Genomic DNA, 22,300 nt, shown 5'->3' on the forward strand with positions numbered 1-22,300 from the left:
CCATTCCCTGCCGGTTCCTGCGGGCCCAGCCGGGCTGTGCCCCGTCACGGCGGGGCCGGTGAACCCCAACGCTCCGGTATGTTTGGTAACGGGCATCCTGCACCTGCAGCCGTGGCCGGGGCTGTGCAAAGCGCCTGGAAGCTCGCGGTGTGGGCCCTTCGCTGGGTCCGTGTGCCCTCGCCCGCTGGGGAAAGACGCAAAAAACCGGAGCCTGGATTTACTCTAGGTTCTTGATCAAGTTGATAACACAAACGGTAACAGAGATTTCAGTGGTGTGGATCTGCCAAGCAGCAGCAGAAACGTCGGCCAGCAGTGTTGTTTATGTACAGCTCGGGTGGATGTGCCCCGGCCAACCCACGGCTCTGGGGTCTGAGGGAGCTCGTTATCGCCGTGTATTTCATCGGGGTGTTTGTAACCTGTTGTTGACATTTTGCATGTGGGATTTGTATGCAGGATCAGCCTGAGCTGAAGGTCCTCAGGTGGTGAGAAGGTTCTGCTGGGGCAGGGAGGTTTGTCAGGTCACATTGGCGGCACCTCGGGAAGGCGTTGTTGGGCTCATGGCATGGAGGATTGTTTTCTCTTGATTTGTAGCTCTCTTGAAGGCTTTGTGCCCATTTTCTTGTGAGGTGCTGATTTTTCCTGCGTGTATTTAATGATAACATCCCAGTATTTTGTGCTGAGGGTTCTTCAGAGAGTAGTTGTGCTGTGTGCAACAAAACCTCATTGCAGAGTTCTTGAATCTGAAGGAGCCTACAAAAAAGATGGAGAGACCCTGTACAAGAGCCTGGAGGGGCAGGAGAAGAGGGAATGGCTTCCCACTTACAGAAGGCAGGGTTAGATGGGATCTTGGGCAGGAATTGTTCCCTGGCAGGGTGGGCAGGCCCTGGCACAGGGTGCCCAGAGCAGCTGGGGCTGGCCCTGGATCCCTGGCAGTGCCCAAGGCCAGGCTGGACAGGGCTTGGAGCAGCCTGGGACAGTGGGAGGTGTCCCTGCCATGGCAGGGGTGGGGTGAGATGAGCTTTAAGGTGCCTTTAAGCCCAAACCATTCTGGGATTCTATAATCTTCTATTAGTCTGATTTTGGGGTTTTTTATTATTATAATTAATACAGAAGCAGAGTTTTCTGGGATTGTTGACTGAGGCTGTCATGTTTTGTAAATTCTGTGGTTTATGTTTGTAGTTTGTCCAGGGCACCGTTGCACCTTCAGTACCTTAGGTGTCGTGATAAAGCAGAGTTCCGGATGCCTGACCTTTCAGTGAAGCTCTCTGGACAGGGCTGCTGGTGAATTTTTAATCTTTGCTTATAGTGCTCTGACTTCTCCTTTACTGGAAGCCTTACCAGAGCGTGTATCTATAAAACTGCTGCTTTCAGCTGTCTTTACCCACTTAGAAGTACAAGATAATTGGACAAATGTCTTCTGTGGATTTTTTGAAGGAAAACTCAATGTTATTAAAGTCAGTAGCCATATGAAAAATGTGCTTAGACAGAGAATAGAAACTACTAAACAGAAGCAAACAAAAAGCCCTGAAGGTTCTGTAAGTTGTTATAAAATGCAGACTCTGTGGCCTTTTCATGTCCTTTTTCCTGCTCATAAGTCAGTCCTCTTTGAGTGTGGAGTGACCAACATGTAAAAATGTATTAAAAAACTTCTAAGGACCCTGTGTCCCGAAGATCCAAGTACTTCACTCTGTCCAGCCCCACTTCCTTTTTATGAGCCCCCAGGTTCAGTCCTGTGCCCAGTGTTGTTTAACTCGTCCATCAGTGGTTGGATGAAGGGGTTGGTGCCTCCTGAGCTGCTGACACGGAGCAAGAGCAGTGGCCAATCCCCCCCAGAGCTGTGCAGCCCTGCAGAGGGGCCTGGACAGGCTGGAGAGGTGAGCAGGAAGGAACTGTCAGAACTTCAGCAAGGGCAGGTGCAGGATCCTCCACCTGGGGAGGAGTAGCCCCAGTCCAGGCTGGGGCTGTACCTGCTGGGGAGCAGCTGCAGAGAGCCCTGGGTGTCCTGGTGAACAACAGACTGTTCCTGAGCAGCCGTGTGTCCCGGGGCCAAGGGCCAGGGAGATCCTGCTGTGCCTTGGGAAGAGCATTGCCAGCAGGCTGAGGGAGCTGATCCTGCCCCTCTGCTTGGCCCTGCTGAGGCAAATCTGGAGTGCTGTGTCCAGTTCTGGCAGGAGGGGCATGGAGCTCCTGGAGTGGGTCCAGTGAATGCTGTGGAGGCGATGAAGGGACTGGAACATCTCTCTCTTCAGGAAAGGCTCAGTGAGCTGTGTCTGTTCAGCCTTGAGAGGAGACACAGTTGAGAGGAGACCTCAGCCCTCATCCTCTCTCTCGGTGTCTGCAGGGAGGGCTCAGAGTACAGAGCAGGCTCTGCTCCGTGGGGCCCAGCCATGGGACAAGAGGAAGGGGCAGGAACTGATACCCAGGAAGTTCCACCTGAATGTGAGGAAGAACTTCCCTGTGCAATGACTGAGCAGGCTGCCCAGGGAAGGAGTGTGGTCTCCCTCACTGGAGATATTCCAGAAGTGTCTGGACACAATCCTGTGCCATGTGTTCAGGGATGACCCTGCTCAAGCAGGGAGGTGGGACCAGGTGATCACTGTGTTCCTTCCAACCTGTCCCACCCTGTGATTCCCTGTAACACTGGGATATGCAGGGCAGTGCTGGAGTCCCCATCCCTGCAGGGATTTAACAGACATGTGGATCTGGCACCTGGGGCATGGTTAGTGGTGGCCTTGACAGTGCTGGGGGAACAGTTGGACTCTGGTCTTAGAGGGCTTTTCCAACCTAAATGATTCTTTGAGTCAATGTCTTCTAGGTGATTACCAAAATAGGTGTCATTATATATGGTTGAAAGCAGAGCCTTTGTTTCTCCTGTGTGTCCAGTGACTTGTACAAAATGTGTTTGTGTGGGGAAAACTGCCTCCAGGTGAGGGTGGAAACAGAAGTGCTGTGGCTGTAACTGGCCCTCTCTGGAGGCCAGCAACTACCCAGAGCTCTGCTCCTGAAGCCAAGGGGAGTTCTGGGGGCCAGGCAGTGTGGAGAGAACTGTGGGGTTTGATTTGGCCCTGCCTCGTCAGAGGCACGTGTTTGGCACTGGTTATGTCCTGGACTGAGATGGAATCTCAAAGCAGAACATTGTAAGATTTGTACATGTCCTTTCCTTGGTAAGAAGTGCCTTGGAGAAATCATACCCAGCCCCTTGCCCAGTGCAGGAATGAGCCTGCAGCCCCTGCAGACGGGATGGGCTTCTGGGCTGTGCTGCCTGAGCACACGGGGACCAGCAGGAGCCTCTTCCATTGGCAAATGGGAGCAGCAGAACTTGCTCAGCACTCAGCACTTGGTGTTTCTCAGGCAAGACCTGCTGGAGCTGAACCTGCTCTTCACCCCAGCCCTTGGAGCACCCCCAGCCGGGTGACAGCCAGCACAGCCCAGGGCTGCAGGTGCCGCTTCACCAGGTGCCTTGGCCAATTACTGCATCTCTGAAACAGGAGTGTTCCTGCTGCTGCCTCTTGTTTGTTTGGCTTTTGTAGCAGATAAAGCTCTTTAAGGAGACTTCCTGTGAATTAGGGGCCTTTTGGCCCACGGGCAAAAGGTGCCATCAAAGTGACCCCGTGTGTTGTGCTTTGTTTCCCAGTGCAAGGCTTCATGCTGTATTTTGTATTCCCTGGGAACCGGTGTGTCCCTCTTATTTGCAGAGCATCATGGTGAAAAGGTGAAATAATCACCACCTGCAAGCAATAAAAAAGAGACTTAATAGTGGTGATTTTCTGAGAAATCCCCTGCTGAGTGCGTGGTTGTCATGCCTGCTTGGATAAGCTCTGCACTGCCAAGAGACAATGGTACACTGCAGTGGGATGTGTATTGAATGAAAACGTCATTTATGAAGGTAAAATAACAACCCTATAATTCTCCTGGCTTATTAAAAACTGGCTGAGGCAAACTTGGAACCCCTCAGTGAGGGGCCTGGCTGCTGTGTGGCTGCATCAGTGGGGCAGCTGCTGGTTCTGATTGCTGTAGTTGCCACCACTTGTATTTGAGTTTTAGTTGAAAGGTTGAAAATAGCCTGGTCTTTGGAGAACAGACTTGACTATCGTCTTCACGTTTTTTTCCTTTAGTTGTGGAGAAAAAAGGAATTTAGAAAAAATATCTATCCTGAAAGCAATGGTGATACCTGAACATCATCTATGTGAGAGGCAGCAAGAGTCGTGTTCCTCGTGGGCTTTCTGGAGTGTCCTCTTCGAGGAGCACTTGCATTTAAGAGCAACTGTTGTGTATACAAAAATCCTGGTGAAAACCTCTTGGGTTTGTAATGGTGTATTGAGAAGATTTATTAGACATTAGGAAGAAATTGTTCCTTGTGAGGGTGGGCAGGCCCTGGCACAGGGTGCCCAGAGCGGCTGTGGCTGCCCCTGGATCCCTGGCAGTGCCCAAGGTCAGGTTGGATGGGGCTTGGAGCAACCTGGGTAGTGGAAGGTGTCCCTGCCATGGCAGGAGGTGAAAGCAGATGAGGTTTAAGCCCAAACCATTCTGGGATTCTGTGATTAGTGCTGCCAGTGTTTATCTTTGCTAAAGGCCCTTCCAAAGACAGAGATTTTGCTGTTTCCTGAAGGTCTTACAACCCTGAGTTTCTGCTGGCTCGTGATAGTGCAGGCCACAAGCAGAGCTCTGTGTCATGAGCATTGCGTCCTTGGCTCCTGCAGGCTTCCTGCAGCCTCAGTCATCAGAGTGCCCTAAATTTTTGTGGTTTGCTAGTCAGAGTTTCTCTGTCATTGTGGTGGGATTGTGCATCACTTTGGGATGGTGGACGTGAAGCTTTACCTGAGCTCCTGAAGTTGTCATGGAGGGCTGTGGAAAGTCTTGAATCTTGTCTGTGAGTGCAGGTGGAGGTACGGAAGGTCAAATGTTTGTCACTTCTGATCTGGATTGCCGGTTGGGCCTGTGCCTCTGAGGAAAGGGGAATATTTTCTGCCTGTGAGGAAGGAGAGATGTTTTCTGCTGTGAGAAGTGAAGGGAGGCACAGATCACTGTGCATTTCACTTACATGTCCAGCTTCTGTACTCTTGTTCCAGACTGGGTGGCTGAGTGCAGGCAGGAGATGCAGTCAGTGTTTTGGCTCTGCCCTTGAACCACTCTTCAAATGGAACTGGAGTTCAGTTTGTGTGTATTGCTGCTTGCTAAGAGTTGGCACTTTTGGAACAGGGGCACTGTAAGACTGATGGCAGTGAGTGCATAAAGGTGTTTCTGAGCGCCCAGGGCAGGAGGTGCTCAACAAGATGCTTTGGAAAGGCAGAAAAACGTGGAATTTTGCAGGACCTTCAGTGAAGAGCAATCACCTACATCTTATGCTCTGAAAAACACTGCTGTGGTGTGATGGCTCTTGCCATAGTCCAGCATCTTGGATTTTGGTGGAGTATTGCATCACAGGAGTGTGAGGACTAATGGTGAAGATCCCATCTGATACCATAACACTGGAGTAATTTTTACTTGTCATTAGTGTGATCTCTGTCATACAAAGCTGTGAATATGCTTCTCTGATTAGGGCAAGGCAGCAAAGGTTGTCGTTTGTTTTGAAATAAAGCTTTAGCTGCTCCCATTGCATAGGGGTAAATGGCTGATTTAATAAATGCTTTTCACACTATACCCTAGTAAATTGCTGGGTAACAAATTATATCCTTGTAACTTTGAAAAGGTAAATATTGGTAAAACACACAACTTTAACTTTTGGTGCTATTGCTGATTTGAAAGGAGGCCAGTTCCTGAAAAGGTGTGCTTGGTTGATGTAATGTTCCTGTGGGTTAAATGTGGACAAGCTCTGCTTGAGCTTGGCCAAGCACAGAGTATTTTACTCATTCCCAATGGCTGTCGTGTGAAGCCTTGGCATGAATGCATTCCTAATAGTCTTGACTATTACACAACTAAAACCTATGGCCTGGCTTTTGTGTTGGTGGTATTTTTTAACTCTTCCCTTACAGCTTGTTCAAAAACCTGTAAAGGAGTCTGTAACTGGTAATAGTCTGCAGTACTCCAGGATGAGGAGGAGGAGATGCTTACTAAACCAGCCAAACCCATCAACCCTTTGGGGCCAAGTTAGGTTTTTTGTGTGACGTGGTGAGTACCTGGAGCTGGCATGAGGAGGGGCAGGACACTGCAGCTGCCTGGGATAGAGGAACTGCCACTTCTGCTGCCAGCTGAGGGCTTTGCCTTATTGCTTTGCAAGTACTGTGATTTGGTTTAGTCAAATCAAAAGAAGATGAAAATGTTGGATTTGGGGAAGCAGGACATCTAGGTTTGATTTTGAGCCCTGGTGGTCATAACTTGGAGGACTAAGTACTTGTGTAGTTTTCTCCTTAGCAAATGATGGGGCTATTCCAGAGAGCTTGGAAACATCCAACACCTGAGTAGTGACATGTTTTTATCTTAAAGGCTCTGCTATTTAATACAGGCCCAAAGAGCAGGCAGCATCTCTGGGTGTGGGTAGGCACCTGCTGACTATAAATTTGGGGTCTATTTAGGACTTACTAGTAAGAAAAGCTCCAGGCAACCTTTTTCAGACTTGAGATGCTTCAAAATAAAGCATCAACATAACATTGATGGTATTTAAGTTACCAAGGCATCCTTTACCCCTCCCTTTGGCCCTGTGTAAATTAGGAAATATATTCAGCTTTACATCTACATTTACACTTACATCCTATCTTTGGTATTCCAGGTCTCTCACTTTCATCAGCACTTCTTGTGTTAAACACTTACCCACCCAAATATCTTCCAGAAGAGAAGGTAGATGAACAATTTCTGGAATAAAAAAGGGTCAGGAATCATCCAGCTCTTGAACTGCTTGAGCAGAGCATGTCTGAATTGACAGAACCAACCTGCATCTCTTACACCTCCTTCAGTGTGTGCTGGAGAATCCAAACACGTACAGCCTGCCTCAAACCACAGAAATAATTTTGCAAAATTACTGCCCTTGTTTCCCTGCCAGGCCTGGTGTTCTGCATACTGGCTTATTAAAAACACACCATACCAAGAAAAAACACTTTTGTGTTTGAATGCATGAAGGTTGGGTCAATAAAAAGAACAAAAGGCACTTGTTCAGAGCTGTAACTCTGCCTGTAAGTATTGTTCTGAAGGTAATGAGCTGTGAGAGAATCCAGCCAATTCAGAGACAGGACAGAAGGTGCATGAAAAACATAAAGTCAGAATACAAATTCTTCTCACGGAATCCAAACCCTTCCAGCAAATCCCATCTTTCTTCTCCAAGCATAAACTGCATAATTAATGACAAAATAGTGTCTGAAGAGTATGTAACACATGTAGCTCCTCAAGATCTTTTATTTCTTCAACTTAAAGGGAACTTCAAACCCACATATCATTGGCCCACAGAATCATTCAGTCTGGAAAAGCCCTCTAACATAAACTCAAACCATCCCCCCAGCACTGCCAAGGCCACCCCTAAGCCATGTCCCCAACTCCACATCTACACAGCTGTTAAGTCCCTGCAGGGATGGGGATTCCACCACTGCCCTGGGCAGCCTGTGCCGGTGTTGGATCATGCTTTCCATGAAGAAATTCCTCCTGATGTCCCACCTAAACCTCCTCTAGCACAGCTTGAGGCTGTTTCCTCCTATCCTGTCCCTTGTTCCCTGGGAGCAGAGCCTGACCCCCACCTGGCTGTCCCCTCCTGTCAGGGTGTTGTGGAGAGCAAAAATGTCTCCCCTGAGCCTCTTTTTTCTCCAGGCTGAGCTTCCCTTCAGCTGTTCCTGGTGCTCCAGCCCCTTCCCCAGCTCCATTCTTCTCCAGACGTGTTCCAACCCTCTTGTGAGAGGCTCAGAACTGTCGCCAGGATTCGAGCTGGGGCCTCAGCAGTGCCCAGCACACGGGGATGGCCAGTGCCCTGGTCCTGCTGGCCACACTGTGCTTCATACAAGCCATGGACCATTGGCTCCTTGCTCACCTGGGCACACACCAGGTCATGTTCAGCAGCTGTCACCAGCACCCCTAAATCCTTCTGGCAAAGCCTTTTGTACCTGATTTGAGGGAAATGGACTCACTTCCACTCACTTCCCACGGACACATTTAGAGACAGCAAGAGCATCCCACAAACCAGAGGTGCTGCTTGCTCCCTGGGCTTGTTAGTGGCGCAGGTTTTAGGGTAAAAACATGTCACTGTTCAGGTGCTGAACATTCACTGCTGTGTTCTGCCTCTGCGGTCTCTCTGTTGAACAATCTGTGCTGTGTTTCTGAGTGAAAGTTGTTGGTAAAATTTGGGCAGATGGGAACTGGAAAGCTTGATAGTCAAATGTGTTTCAGATGCAGAATTTAAAATGTCTCTTTGCTGTGTAACTGGATCTGGATCTCACGAATACTGTGCTGAGCCATTTTGGGAGGACACTTAAATGTGTGGTGTTCCCTGGCTGATCACGCTCCTCGTGTGGGTTCTGCAGGCTGAGCTCTCTTACTCATGGTGTTAAAACAACAACACCCCAAAAAAAGAAAAGGGGGGAAGGGGCATTTTGTTGGACTGTTTCGTTTGAGACACACATTTGGTAGCTTGTGGGTCGGTGAGGGCGGTGGTAAGTAAACTTCAAAACGAGGGAGAGTGTTTGATATGGCATGCACTAATTTTTATTTTCTAAATCTGCTTTATTAATAGCATCACAGACTTTTCTAACTTTTCACTGCAATTATGTTGTCTCTGACTCTGCTTCATTTGGTGGAAGCAGATCTCTGTTAAATTTGGGAGCTTTCTCCAGTTTTGACGCTGAAAGAACATATGGGAGTAATGTGTTAAATTAAAAAAGAGAAAAGCTTGGGGGACGAGGTGGTAGAGGTAAGCAGGTGTGATCAGAACCAGCTTGGCACCGTCTATTTCAGGGATGCTCCTGCAAAAGTGTTGGCATGCTTAATGTTAAGGAAAAAAAGCATTTCAGCATTTGTAAAAAGTCCAAGTTTTGGTACTGAAAAATGGCATAGCTCAAAGAATCACAGGATCTCCTGAGCTGGGAGGGACCCTCAGGGATCATCAGCTCAGCCCCTGTCCCTGCACAGGCACCCCAACACCCCCACCCTGAGCACCCCTGGGAGCTCCTGGAGCTCTGGCAGCCTTGGCACCATTCCCTGGGGAGCCTGGGCAGTGCCCAGCAGCCTCGGGGGGCAGAACCTTGCCCTGAGCTCCATGCCAAGGCCTGGCCCAGCTCCAGCCCTTGCTGGGCTCCTGTCCCAGAGCAGAGCAACATGAAATGAACAACAGGCACAAGCTGAAACGTCCAAGGTAAAAAGAACATACTGTGGTGCCCAAAGTGCCCCCAGCACTGGAGGTGAGGCTGCCCCAGGGCAGAGCAGAGTGGGACAATCCCTCCCTGGGCCTGGTGCCCCCCAGCACAGGGGGGCCCTTGGGGCTGCCAGGACACAGCAGTGACTCAGATCCAACTTGCCACTGACCAGGGCCCTTCCCGTGGCGCTGCTCTCCAGCCTCTCATTCCCAGTCTGTCCCTGCACCCAGGGCTGCCCCATCCCAGGGCTGGATCCAACACTTGCTGGATCCAAATCCCCAGCCTGTTAAACACCACACGGCTGGGGATTTCCCAGTCCTCACATTTGTCAGGGTCTCTCTGTGTGGCCTCTTTGCCCTTGAGAATGTCAGCAGTTCCTCCCGAGCAAACCCAATCAGGACCTTCCAGTCCTGCCCCCAAGTCACTTACAAAGACATTGACAGAACTGGCCCTAAGGTGGAGCCCTTTGAACCCCAGTGATCACCACCTTGGTGTCACCCCATTTCCTGTACCTTTCTGAGGTGCAGGGCCATCAGCTCTGCAGTGTGGAGTCTGTGTGCTTTGCCTTATTTTCAAGCTTATTTCACAGAGTATTGTAAAAGTTCATCACATCTTACTGAACTGCAGCGTGTACTGCTGGACCCATGGCAGCTTGGTGACTTGCCCCAGTTTTTAACTGTTAAGGCCTGGGCAGATCTGTGTTTCCTGGAGGCAGCCTTTTCTCAGGAGGGAGTGGGAGGCAGTGCAGGGCTGTCCCTGAGTGGGGCACTGTGCAGCTGCTCCCTGGGCAGCCTGGGCAGCCTCCTCCCAGCACAGCTTTGTGTGCAGTTGCCTCCGGAATTTTACCACAAGTTTGTATCTTGAGGCGCCTGCATTTGTGCAGCTGGGACTCTGGCCAGGTGCCGTAAATGTTTATGCAATAACAGGAATGAAAATCCCTTTATGTTCTGCACAGCCTCCAGATGCCTGTGTGTTGTGGGAATTTGCTTATGTGTTAGATGTACCTTTGCCTTTGGACATGTTTATCTTGGATTGAAAGACCAACTTGATGTCTCTGGTGTTTTTGTGCCCATGTCAGCTGTGGACAAGGCACGCGAGGTGTGTGATGGGTAAGGCTGGACCCTGGGGGTGCTGCTCTCTGCCCTTGGGGCTTGGCAAGGGTTGTGACTGTGTATTCTCACACAAGTGTCAGCGCATCTATTTTTTATTGATGTACATGTTAATTTACCAGGCAAGTCTCAGCTATGAAGCAGCCCTGTGCTAAAATATATGCTTGAAATATGTGCTTAAATGATGTTAATGTTGCTTATAGACTGAATAGGTGTATGAGTGAGCAAGCTTTGTGCCAGCCAGCAGGAGTATTTGGGATAGTGCAGGCATCAGACATGGAATGTTCACTGGGACTACTAGATCCCTAGTGTGTTCCTCCAGTGGGTGGAGCGTTAAAAGGCTGCAGTACTTCTGACATGGCTAAAAGCATCCCAGCACTGCTCCTGTGCCCCTGACCTCAGCAGTGGGACAAGCTGTAGTGGGATCACAGAATCTCACAGTGTTTTGGGTTGGAAATGACTTAAAGCCCATCTCATTCCACCCTCTGCCATGGGCAGGGACACCTTCAGTAGACCAGGTTGCTCCAAGCCCAGTGCAACCTGGCCTTGAACACTTTTATGAATGGGGCACCCACACCTCTCTGTGCAACTGCTGCCAGTGCCTGGACAGGACAGGCTGCAGGTTCCTGCAATCTTCACGCCCCTGTTCTGAAGGATTGCCAAACTCTGCTGCAGGGCCCGGGGGCAGTCCCTGCTCCAGGTGCGGTGGGGACTGGCTGAGGTCCTGTCAGACACAAAGTACCGGCTGCCTGCTTTCTTCAGTGTCACACAAGTTTGGCACCAATGCTCTGGATAAGAAAAGTGGTCTCAAGTTCAGAGAACAGGCTTAGGAGACTTTGGAGAGGCTGTTTCAGCAAGGAGGAGTGTAACGCTTTGTTGTGCTTTCCTGTCTGTTGCAGCACACTAGTTACTGCTTGGACTTCACAAACACGAATTCCTGAGCCGGCTGATCTCTGCAGCCACTTCCCACCATGGATCAGGACTATGAGAGACGTCTCCTACGCCAAATCAACATACAGAATGAGAACACAATGCCTTGTGTGAGTACAGATGGGCTCAGGCTCACTGTTATGTTGTCTGTCTCACTTGTGACTGTTTTCCTTGAGCTTTTGAAAGACCTGGCACCTCCTCAAAGCAAACCACAATCTTTTGTTGGGTTGTGAGCAGGTGTGAACTCCTCAGCTGTTCCATGAATACCCAAATAGCTTCACTTTAAGAGAGCTTTTGAATATATAACCTCAGTTCAGGTTGCAAAAAGGGGTGAAGATATTTTTGTGGAGTTCAGTAATACCTTTTTAATACATAATCTCAGCAATTACACGTGTAACATAAAAAATTGAGGCCTGACAAACTAACCAACTCTAGTGCTTGACAAGAGTAAGTTCAGTGTCTTTTTTTCTTTAATTCAGGTAGCAGAGATGAGAAGAACCTTGACACCTTCCAATTCTCCAATGTCTTCTCCTAGTAAGCATGGTGACAGATTCATTCCCTCAAGAGCTGGGGCCAACTGGAGCATCAACTTCCACAGAATAAATGTAAGTTTTGTTCCCTTCTCCTACAGCTCAGCCTTGGAACCGAGGAAGTGGTACCTTTTGTTTTGGCTGGCATGATTGCTCTGCTTACCTTCTGCTGCCCCAGAAGAGTTCCACTGAGTGTGTGTCCTCAAACCCTATGCTCCCTGCAGTTGCTATTTCACCATATACCCTGAGGTTTCTGTGTGGTGATGGCATGTTTCTCCATTTCAGGAAAATGAAAAATCACCAAGCCAAAACAGAAAAGCAAAGGATGCTACATCAGACACTGGCAAAGGTGAGACCACCCTTCTACTGCTTGGCAGTGCCCAGAGCTCTGAGTGCAATCTGCTGGGGAAGTTAAGGCCATGCTGGCACTTTTCATGCTTATTGTCAAAACTCATGCTGGTGTTTTGGGAAATGCCCACATCATGAGTGAGTACCAGCTCACTGCTTTTGATGGGTGTCTGGATGCAAGAGGCGGTCTCTATGCCTTAGTTTATTGTGTCATGAAATCACTTTCCTGGTAGAGTGGAAGGAGGGGAAACTTGCTACTAATCTTGATTCTAAATGGGGGCTCCAGGCTTATTAAGAGACTCTGTGAGAGTACAAGTTGTAGAATCCCAGACTGGTTTGGGTTGGAAGGGACCTTAAAGCCTCTCTCCTTCCACTCCCTGCCATGGCAGGGACACCTTCCGCTATCCCAGGTTGCTCCAAGCCCTGTCCAGCCTGGCCTTGGGCACTGCCAGGGATCCAGGGGCAGCCCCAGCTGCTCTGGGCAACTTGTGCCAGGGCCTGCCCACCCTGCCAGGGAACAATTCCTGCCCAATATCCCATCCAGCCCTGCCCTCTGGCAGTGGGAAACCTTTCCTCCTTGTCCTGTCCCTCCAGGCCCTGTCCCAAGTCCCTCTGCAGCTCTCCTGGAGCTCCTTTAGGTACTGGAAGGGGCTCTACAGTCTCCCTGGAGCCTTCCCTTCTCCAAGTCAGGCACACATGATCCTGATACTTCCTGCTGTTCCTGCTCTGAGCTCTCTGCTCAGTGCCTGTTTGGGTTTACAGATGGCCTTGCCTACTCTGCCTTGCTGAAGAATGAACTCTTGGGAGCAGGGATTGAGAAGGTGCAGGACCCCCAGACAGAGGACAGGAGGCTGCAGCCATCCACCCCAGAGAAGAAATCTCTCTTCACTGTGAGTTGGTTACTTGAATTAGCACCAGTGGAGCTTGGGCGTGGGGCACAGGAACAGAGCACAGGGCTCTGCCAGGCTCTGCAGTGAGCTGGTGTTGAGGCTTGGCTGAGATAAGCTGTTGAGAGCAAATGTGGTGGCCTGCAAAGGGAACCTGAGTGTGCAGCAAGCAGTGTGCTTCCTGTGTGCTGGCAGGAAAGCTGTGTGGAGCCAGGCTTTTTGGACAGTGTGGTGAGTGGCCAAATCAGGCTTTTGGACTTGGAGTGTTGCTGAGAGGTTCTGTATGGTTTTGGAGCACCTGGGAAAGGAAAAACTGGGTGTTGGAATTAGCTTGGCACCAGTGCACGTTGGGAGTGATGCCCCAGGCCTTGGGCTTACCAGAGTCCTCACGAGGTGTTTCTTTATGCAGTATTCACTCAGCACAAAACGCTCCAGCCCGGATGATGGCAATGAGGTCTCACCCTATTCCCTGTCTCCTGTCAGCAACAAAAGGTAACACTGATCCTCTGCAAACTAAAAGAAGGGAAGGGCTGGGATAGAGGGGACAGAGGGTTCAGTGAGGTTCTCTCGGACTTCTGCCTAAAGCTCTAAAATAAATGTGAATTGGGTTTGGAAATCTGGAGAGAGAGTAAATAAAACAGTCAAGTTCTAAGAATTTCTTCAGGTGCCCAACCTGTCTGTGTGCTTGACATGTCTTGGTCAGCTCTCAGTAATCAGTTTACCTTCCTGCTTCATAGTTCCTTTGTAGAAGCAGAACCTAATTCCTTCCAGTCTTGCTGCTGAAAAAGGGTTGTGCAGCCTTTTTCTGTCTGCATTTCTGTAGAAACTTCAGAGTGATCTATAAAGAGTGGCTGCACCTGTGCCTCCCATCTGCTATGATGTGCAGATTCCTGTAGTTGTTTTTTTATCTGTTTTTGTAAACAGTCAGAAGCTGCTAAGATCACCTCGAAAACCGACTCGGAAAATCTCCAAGATTCCTTTCAAAGTGCTGGATGCCCCAGAGCTGCAGGATGACTTCTACCTGAACCTGGTGGACTGGTCCTCTCTTAACGTCCTCAGCGTTGGCCTTGGGACTTGTGTTTACCTGTGGAGTGCTTGTACAAGTCAGGTAAATGGTCATGAGTGTCTGAAGATTGAATTGCCTATTGATGTAGGGTTTTTGCAGGGTTTTTCCACATTCCAGGGCTATGGAATGTGCTGTGTGAGGGCTTCAGCACTTGTCACACTCTATCCCAAGCACAGCTCTGGTTTGTGGGACAGCCAGTGTGACAAAGCCATTTTTCTTATCCCGTTCTTCTCTCTGAAGGTAACACGGCTGTGCGACCTCTCTGTGGAAGGAGATTCCGTGACATCCGTGGGCTGGTCAGAGCGGGTCAGTATGACACTGTCAGCAGGGACAGCTGACACATGGGTCATGTAGTCATTTTCATCATAGCTGTAGTTAGCTCCCTGAGCTGGTTTTTCTCTGCTAAAAGGGAGGGGATGGAGAGCAGCCTCTTGTATCTTGAGGTTTTCCAGGCGTTGTTAAGAGGAGTGGGAGGGAGAAGAAGCCAGTTTGTTTCTTCAGCTCTTGACAATAAAATGTTACAATAAATATATTCCAGACAGGCTGCTTGGGCCTCTCAGTAGGGAAAAACATGTCAAATGAAAGAACTCTGGATGCTTTCCATCTTGTGGGATTTATGTCAAGTCTTCTCCTCAACTTTCAGTTTTCTGACTGTACTTCCTGGCTGTACTGATCCTGGCTCTCTGTTTGTGCAGGGAAACTTGGTGGCCGTTGGCACTCACAAGGGCTTTGTACAGATCTGGGATGCAGCTGCAGGAAAGAAGCTCTCCATGCTGGAGGGACACACAGCCAGAGTTGGTAAGGAGTGGGGAACCAGAGGGTTCTGAGGAGTCACTTCTTCCTGGTGGAACTTTGTTAGCCAGGGATCTGCTGGAAATAGAGAACTCAGAGTACCAGGATTGGTATTTATCCCCTGCTATCCTCTTGAGCAGGTTCAAAATATTATCATCTCATAACTCTGGTGTTCTGATATGGGTGTGATGGTGGTTGGGTGTTGCAGCAGATGTTTCCTCCTTGCTTGAGGCTTTTTGGGTTTCGTTACAACATCTCTTCACTGCTGCTGGCTTCCAGTTTCAGCTCTGCTGGCAGCTTCTCACTGAGATTTCCAGTTCCCTTTTTTTGGATGGCTGTTTTTTTCTGCTCAGAGATGTTGTGAATCTAGACTCTGGGGTGAGATTTGGGAAATCCATGCACATTCCAAGATGCTTCTGTGCTTTACTGCACTGTGAAGTGAGGTTGGTAAGACCTGCAGTCAGTCTGTTCAGGGAACCTCTATTTGTGCCCTGATCTAGGACTCCAGAGAGTGGATGTAAGGAGGTCTGTAAGGAGTGGTTTGAGGTTTGTTAGGGGTTTTTTTGTTTTTAAACCCTGGCAGCTCTGATGGCTGCATTTTGCTTACCAACTGCTGCAGGACTGGAAGGGTTGGACTTGATAATGTGGTCAGCAGGACCAGGGCAGTGACAATCCCTCTGTGCTGAGCACTGCTGAGGTCCCCCCTCAAAGACATTGAGGGGCTGGAGCATGTCCATAGAAGGGAATGGAGCTGGGGAAGAGTCTGAAGCACCAGAAGCAACTGAGGGAGCTGGAGGGGCTCAACGGAGGCTGAGGGGGACCTTTTGGCTCTGCACAACTCCTGGCAGGAGGGTGGAGCCAGGTGAGGGTTGGGCTGTGCTCCCAGGAGGGCATGCCCTCAAGCTGTGCCAGAGGAGGTTAAGATTAGATATTGGGAAAATTTCTTCACAGAAAGGGTTACAAATCATGGGAACTGGCTGCCTCAGGCAGTGGTGGAGTCATCATGCTTGGAAAGTGTTTAAAAGTCATGGGGATGTGGCACTCAAGGACATGGCTTGGTGGTGAACGTGGCAGTGGTGCTGACTGAAGGTTGGACTTGGTGACCTTAGAGGTTCTGCAGCCTCAGTGACTCGAGAGCAGCCTCTGAGGCTCTGTCCCTGGTGCAGGTGCCCTGGCGTGGAACGCGGACCAGCTGTCGTCCGGGAGCCGGGACAGGATGATCCTGCAGCGCGACATCCGCACCCCGCCCCTGCAGTCGGAGCGCCGGCTCCAGGGACACAGGCAGGAGGTCTGTGGGCTCAAATGGTCCACGGACCACCAGCTCCTGGCCTCTGGAGGGAACGATAATAAGGTACATTCCTTCCAGGGGGTCATGGGAAATGTCACACCCCTTTCTTTCTAGGGTGAGGGGAAATGTTGTCAGGTTGGACGTTATTATATCACTGGAGGTGTTCAAGGCCAGGCTGGACAGGATGTGCAGCAACCTGGTCTAGTGGAAGATGTTCCTGCCCATTGCAGGGGATGGAGCTAGATGGGCTTTGAGGTCCCCTCCAACCCAAACCATTGTATGATTCTATGATTAGGGAAAAATTTCTTTACTGAAAGAGTGGTTAAGCATTGGAACAGGCTGCCCAGGGCAGTGGGGGAGTTGCCATTCCTGGAAGTGTTCAAAAAACAAGTGGATATGCAGTGTGGTTTACTGGGCACGATGGGATTAGGTCAAAGGTTGGACTCAACCTTAAAGGTCTTTTCCAGCCTTAATGGTTCAGTGATTCTTTAAGGATGTTTGGCCTCTCTGAAAAGGACTTTTGTTTTGGTTGTTGGACCATGACCAAACATAAATCATGCTAAGCTACTACTCAGTCTTCTCTTCCTAATAAAATGAAAAAGGCAAATTTAATTTTGCTTCTGTATTTGGCTAATTAAATCTCTAGCTTGGCTCAGGGGGTTGAGTTCAACAAAGCCACTGCTAAGCTGCCCTTCCTGGCTTTGTTTGGGTAGTGTATGGTCACATTTGTTGCAGTAATGTTTGTGTGCAGCAGGAAGCTGAGGTAGAGCTCTGTGAGTTCTCATACCTGTAGCGCAGGCTTGCAGCTCACTGAGCACCATATGGGAGAAGCATCTGTCACAAAAAAGCAGGTTCCAAGCCCTTTGGAGCGGGTTGCTAGGTAGGGAATGTGCCCAGTGCCTGTGTGACAGCATGGTTGGACCGAGTTCCTCCTGCTCAGAATAATTCCTAATGAGCTGAGCAGATTTCTGGATGTGTTCTGGAATGAGACAGCCAGAAAGACAACAGCAGGGTCTGAGGCCCCCTTCAGTGATGCCATTTCTTTAGATTTATTCCCTTATCTTAGGGCCTGTTCCTGCCACATGGCCTGGGGATAGGACAGCTCCTCAGCTGAGTGTGGTGTCAGGGTGGGTTTGACTGCCCCATTCCTGGAAGTGTTCAAGGCCAGGTCGGATGGGGCTAAGAGCAACCTGGTCTACTAAAGGGTGTCTCTGCCCTTGGCAGGGATTTGAACTAAATGAGCTTGAACCAGCCCAAGCCATTCCATGATTCTGTGAAGTACAGAGTGGAGCTGTGCATGTCTGAGCAGAGCTATGGGAAATCAGCTTGTTGCCCAACTGCCCTCATCAGTCCCATTGTGCCTCGTGGGTGTAGTGGACACATGGCTGAGGCACAGGTTTGATCATGCTCTTCTCTCTGCCAGCTCCTTGTCTGGAATCACTCCAGCCTGAGTCCCGTCCAGCAATACACAGAGCACCTGGCAGCAGTCAAAGCCATCGCCTGGTCCCCACACCAGCACGGGCTGCTGGCCTCGGGGGGGGGCACAGCCGACCGCTGCATTCGCTTCTGGAACACGCTGACGGGGCAGCCCCTGCAGTGCATCGACACCGGCTCCCAGGTGTGCAACCTGGCCTGGTCCAAACACGCCAACGAGCTGGTGAGTCCTTCCCTGTGCTGGGGAGTGTGGGGAGCACGAGCCCGGTGTGCCCAGGGGGGCAAGGAGGCCAAGGGCATCCTGGCTTGTACCAGCAAGAGTGTGGGCAGCAGGACCGGGGCAGTGACTGCCCCCCTGTTCTGGGCACTGCTGAGGCACCTCAGATGCTGGGGTCAGTTTTGGGCTCCTCACAACAAGAAAGACAGTGAGGGGCTGGAGCATGTCCAGAGAAGGGAACAGAGCTGGGGAAGGGGCTGGAGCACAAGTCTATTGGAGGAGCAGCTGAGGGGGCTCCAGCCTGGAAAGAAGGAGGCTCAGGGCACACCTTCTCTCCATCTGACAGGAGGGTGGAGCCAGGTGGAATTCAGGCTCTTCTTCCAGATAACAAGCACAAGAAGAAATGGCGTCAAGTTGCACCAGGGGAGGTTTAGATTGGATATTGGGAAAATTTCTTCATGGTGGTCAGGCCTGGAGTGGGCCACCCAGAGCAGTGGTGTAGTCTGTCAACTGTTGGACTTGATGATCTTGGAGGTCTTTTCCAGCCTTAACAATTGCATGATTCTATGATGCATGTTCCCCTCTCCCCTTTCAGGTGAGCACCCACGGATACTCCCAGAACCAGATCCTCGTCTGGAAATACCCCTCGCTAACTCAAGTAGCAAAGCTCACGGGGCACTCTTACCGAGTCCTGTACCTGGTGAGTGATGGCCGTGGCTCCAGCTGCTCACCTGGCTGTAGGTGTGCCCAGCTGGCACCCAAAGCAGCAGTGCCAGTGGCACCATAAGCTGCCTGGGCGGGAATGTGAACATTCCCCATGAGCAGTGCAAAACTCTGACACATTTCTGTGCCTGCAAGGGACACTTACATTTGCTGCTATGGAAATGTGAGGCTTTGTTAATGATAGTAAAGCCTGCCAAACTCTCCTGAGGAAACATCTGACTTTTCTTCTAACAAAACTCTTCTGAGCCTGGAGAAGAGAAGGCTCCAGGGAGACCTTCCAGTGCCTCAGAGGCTCCAGGAGAGCTGTAGAGGGACTTTGGAAAAGGATCTGGAATAGCAGGACAAGGGGGAATGGCTTCAGACTCCCACAGGGCGGGGTTAGATGGGATATTGGGAAGAAATTCTTCCTGTAAGGGTGGTGAAGCCTTGGCACAAGTTGCCCAGAGCAGCTGTGACTGCCTGTGGATCCCTGGAAGTGTCCAAGGCCAGGCTGGACAGGGCTTGGATCAGCCTGGGATAGTGGAAGGGAGCAGAATGAGATGTGCTTTAAGGTCCCTTCCAACCCAAAGCATTCTGGGATTCTGTGATTTTATGAAACACAAGCTTCTCTCCTTGCTTCCAGAAGACTTTCACACCTCTTCACTGATGACTGCTGCCCAGGGAATTAAACATTTGTTGTGGGTAATCCTGATCCATCTCATACCTGCTGTTACTGTTACAGGGGGGTGTCAGCAGTTCATGATGGAGCTGACAAATGCTAATAATGTTTTGGGAGGTAGATCCCAATGTAAGCAACCAATACAGCCAGAAAATCCAGTCATATCATCTTCCTGCCTTCAGGCAGGTTGATAATCCTGGGAGGAACAGCCTCAGTTACACATGGCTTGGATTTCTTAGCACAAGTATTCTTTCCACAGCACTCCCCCCATGTGTCCCACAGCTGCACCATAAGGTGCCAGGGCCCAAGTTGCACCTGAGGCTGCTGAGGCACCTGGAAGTGGAGGTAGCTGGCTTCTCACCACAAGTAGGAAGGACAGTTAAATCTCTCCTGCATTCCAACTAAGTCTTGTTTTCAAGCCTCAAAAATGTGACAGGTGCTAAAGGTTGTTGTCTTGTCCTTAGGCAATGTCCCCTGATGGGGAGGCCATTGTCACAGGAGCTGGAGACGAAACCTTACGCTTCTGGAACGTCTTCAGTAAAACTCGCTCGACAAAGGTAAGGCCAGGCATGGAGGCAGCTGCCTGGGGCAGCTCAGGCCACATTGGCTCTGCTCTGCTGCCTCCTCCCTGATCCCTTCCTGCAGATCAAAGGCTGGGGCAGTGAAGGATTCAACTTTGCTGAGATTTAAGTAAAAGGTTGCCCTTTGGTGCCCAAGGCTGGTGTGACACAACATCCCTCTCTAGGCTGGTCCAGGGCTGCTGAGCAGAGCAGCTGAGCCCTCAGCTGACAGCAGGCTGGGAGAGCTGGGGGTGTCCAGCTGAAGAAGAGAAGGTTCCAGGGAGACCTTACAGCTCCTTCTAGTGCTTAAAGGGGCTCCAGGAGAGGTGGAGAGGGACTTTGGACCAGGGCCTGGAGGGAGAGGACAAGGGGAAATGGCTTCCCAGTGCCAGAGGACAGGGTTAGATGGGATTTTGGGAAGGAATTGTGCCCTGTGAGGGTGGAGAGGCCCCGGCACAAGTTTCCTAGAGCAGCTGTGGCTGTCCCTGGATCCCTGGAAGATCCAAGGTGAGGTTGGATACGGCTTGAAGCAACCCATGGCAGAGGGTGGAAGGAGATGAACTTTAAGGCCCCTTGAGGCCCAAACCATTCTGTGATTCCATGATTATTCCCTGCCTCTTTACAAAACTGCTTAAAATGGGGGTTTGGATGAAAATAGGATCATGGATTCTGCCAGTGACAACTTGGCGTCACCAAAAGCAGATTGTGTCTGACGCTCTGAGAGCTTTCTTGGATCCCTGGCAGAGGAATTTGGAGGAGGGGACTGGGGCGAGCTGGCATTGATCCTGGGGGTCCCCCAGTTCTTGCCGTCTCTGGGGTACACCTGCCTGCAGAGCTCTGGGAATGGCACTCTGACCAGCTGTGCACATGTTACCATTTGGAAGGAATGGTAACAGGGGAATATTTATGGTGTTGGACTTTGATTCATGAGCTGGAATCATGCTCTGAGCTAGAGATACCAGGTTAAAAACAAACCAACCCAGAAGCGTGTGGAGTAACACCTATTTACCCCCTGCTTTGTGTTCCCTTGTCAGGAGTCTGTATCTGTGCTCAACCTCTTCACCAGGATACGATAAACCCCCTCCCTGTGCCCCGGGAACCGACAGCCTGACATTCCAGGATCAGACCACTCCCTCGGCGTGCATGGACCTCCGGAGCCCAGCCAAGGGGAGGGAGAGCTGTGGGACTGCAGGAGGACCCAGCTCATTAAATATGTGCTTGTGACCCACAGGGCTGGGCAGTATTTGGGATGGGGTGGGGAGGGGAGGGAACTACCAAAGGTTATTGGATTCATCCTTCATTAAGGGAGACGGGTACAAGAGCAATGTTACCCCAGCATCCTCCGGCTGTCGGGATGGTGCTGGGGAGGACTCGTGTGACATGGACCATTGAGACTGGACCGAGGCCATCCCCACTGCCATGGTGTGCCTCCTGCGAGAGAGGAGCATGTCCTTGCTGCTGTGGGAAGGGGTTTGACGTGCTGCTCTGTGTCCCAGAGTGCCATCTCTGGAGGCTGGAGCCAGCCAGGCTGCTCCGGTACAGCTGGTGCGAGGGGCACAGCTCCAGGCTGGGTGTCTAAGGGCTTTGTTCATAGCCTGGCATCCCCATTCCAGGAAGAAACTGGAGAACTGCCTATTTTCCTTTTTTTTTCCTTTATTTTTCTCCCCAGACAGGTACTGTTGTACTTGACATGATCATTCCATAAGACAGCTTGATTTTTTGGGCATGCTCGACAGCTGCCTCCGAACAAATACACTTTGAGGCTCTAGGCTTTGGAGGAGACTTGAAAAAGCTTCACCTCTAAGGGAGCAGATTCAGGAAGTTCTGCAGTTGCTGTTTCATCTTCTGGGCTGATCCTGGGAGTTACCAGAGAGCAGAAGCAAGGACTTTATAGAAAAAGAAACCCACCCAACCACCTGTGCATGTGGAGCTTCCTTTGGTGCTGCTGTGTGGGTGCCTTGCTCTGAAGTCTCCATGAGGCCAAAAGCAGTTGGGATGTGTTTGAGAAAAAAAAATAAATCCTAAAGATCTGATTTTTGGGGTGAGCAGGGCCTCTTCTGGCTGGAAGAGGGGTTCTCCTGAAGCAGGGCTGCAACATTGCTTTTTTTGTTATCTCCAAGTCCCACACAGGGCCCTGCTGTTCAGTTTTGGTGTGTGGTTTGGGGTTTTTAGGTTGTGTGGGACAAGAGTTCTGGCTGGTGTTGGAGCCCATGGGGTGTATCACAAATGCTCTGTGTGTGTGTGTGTGTGTGTGTGGTGCTTTTAATTTCAGAAAGGCTGTCCAGCTGTGCAGCCTGTTCCATCTGACCTGTGCCTGTGCCTGCCCTGCCCAGGCCCTGCCTGCCTCCTGCCCTCTCCCAGCGTTGCTTCCTGTTCCCATGTGGAATTCCCTGGCTGTGTATATAGACTTGTCTTCTCCTTGTAGATTGCATAGGTAATGCTTTCCCTTTCTTTTTTTTCCTTTGTTTTTTTGTCTGCTTTCCCTTCTTTCC

General features: G+C 50.4%; 1 protein-coding gene across 1 annotated transcript; it reads left to right on the top strand.

The window, feature by feature from the left end:
* Positions 1-22,294, top strand: FZR1 (fizzy and cell division cycle 20 related 1). The gene is made up of 14 exons (XM_005427305.3): positions 1-76; positions 11,275-11,415; positions 11,785-11,910; positions 12,121-12,184; positions 12,946-13,073; positions 13,480-13,562; positions 13,995-14,178; positions 14,377-14,442; positions 14,832-14,934; positions 16,095-16,279; positions 17,640-17,873; positions 18,463-18,567; positions 19,713-19,805; positions 20,843-22,294. The coding sequence occupies exons 2-14, from the start codon at positions 11,347-11,349 to the stop codon at positions 20,882-20,884; spliced, it is 1,482 nt and encodes a 493-aa protein (XP_005427362.1). The 5' UTR covers positions 1-76; positions 11,275-11,346; the 3' UTR covers positions 20,885-22,294.
* Positions 22,295-22,300: the final 6 nt, after the last annotated feature.

This window comes from Geospiza fortis, unplaced genomic scaffold, assembly GCF_000277835.1.
Source record: "Geospiza fortis unplaced genomic scaffold, GeoFor_1.0 scaffold254, whole genome shotgun sequence".
Taxonomy (NCBI): Eukaryota; Metazoa; Chordata; class Aves; order Passeriformes; family Thraupidae; genus Geospiza; species Geospiza fortis.

What these genes read in the sequence shown, in the direction of transcription:
- FZR1 (XM_005427305.3), top strand. Translation starts at nt 11,347, where the DNA reads ATGGATCAGGACTATGAGAGACGTCTCCTACGCCAAATCAACATACAG. An exon ending in TCAACTTCCACAGAATAAAT is followed by an intron (nt 11,911 to 12,120) that starts GTAAGTTTTGTT and finishes TCTCCATTTCAG; the next exon opens with GAAAATGAAAAATCACCAAG. An exon ending in CTGGAGGGAACGATAATAAG is followed by an intron (nt 16,280 to 17,639) that starts GTACATTCCTTC and finishes TCTCTCTGCCAG; the next exon opens with CTCCTTGTCTGGAATCACTC.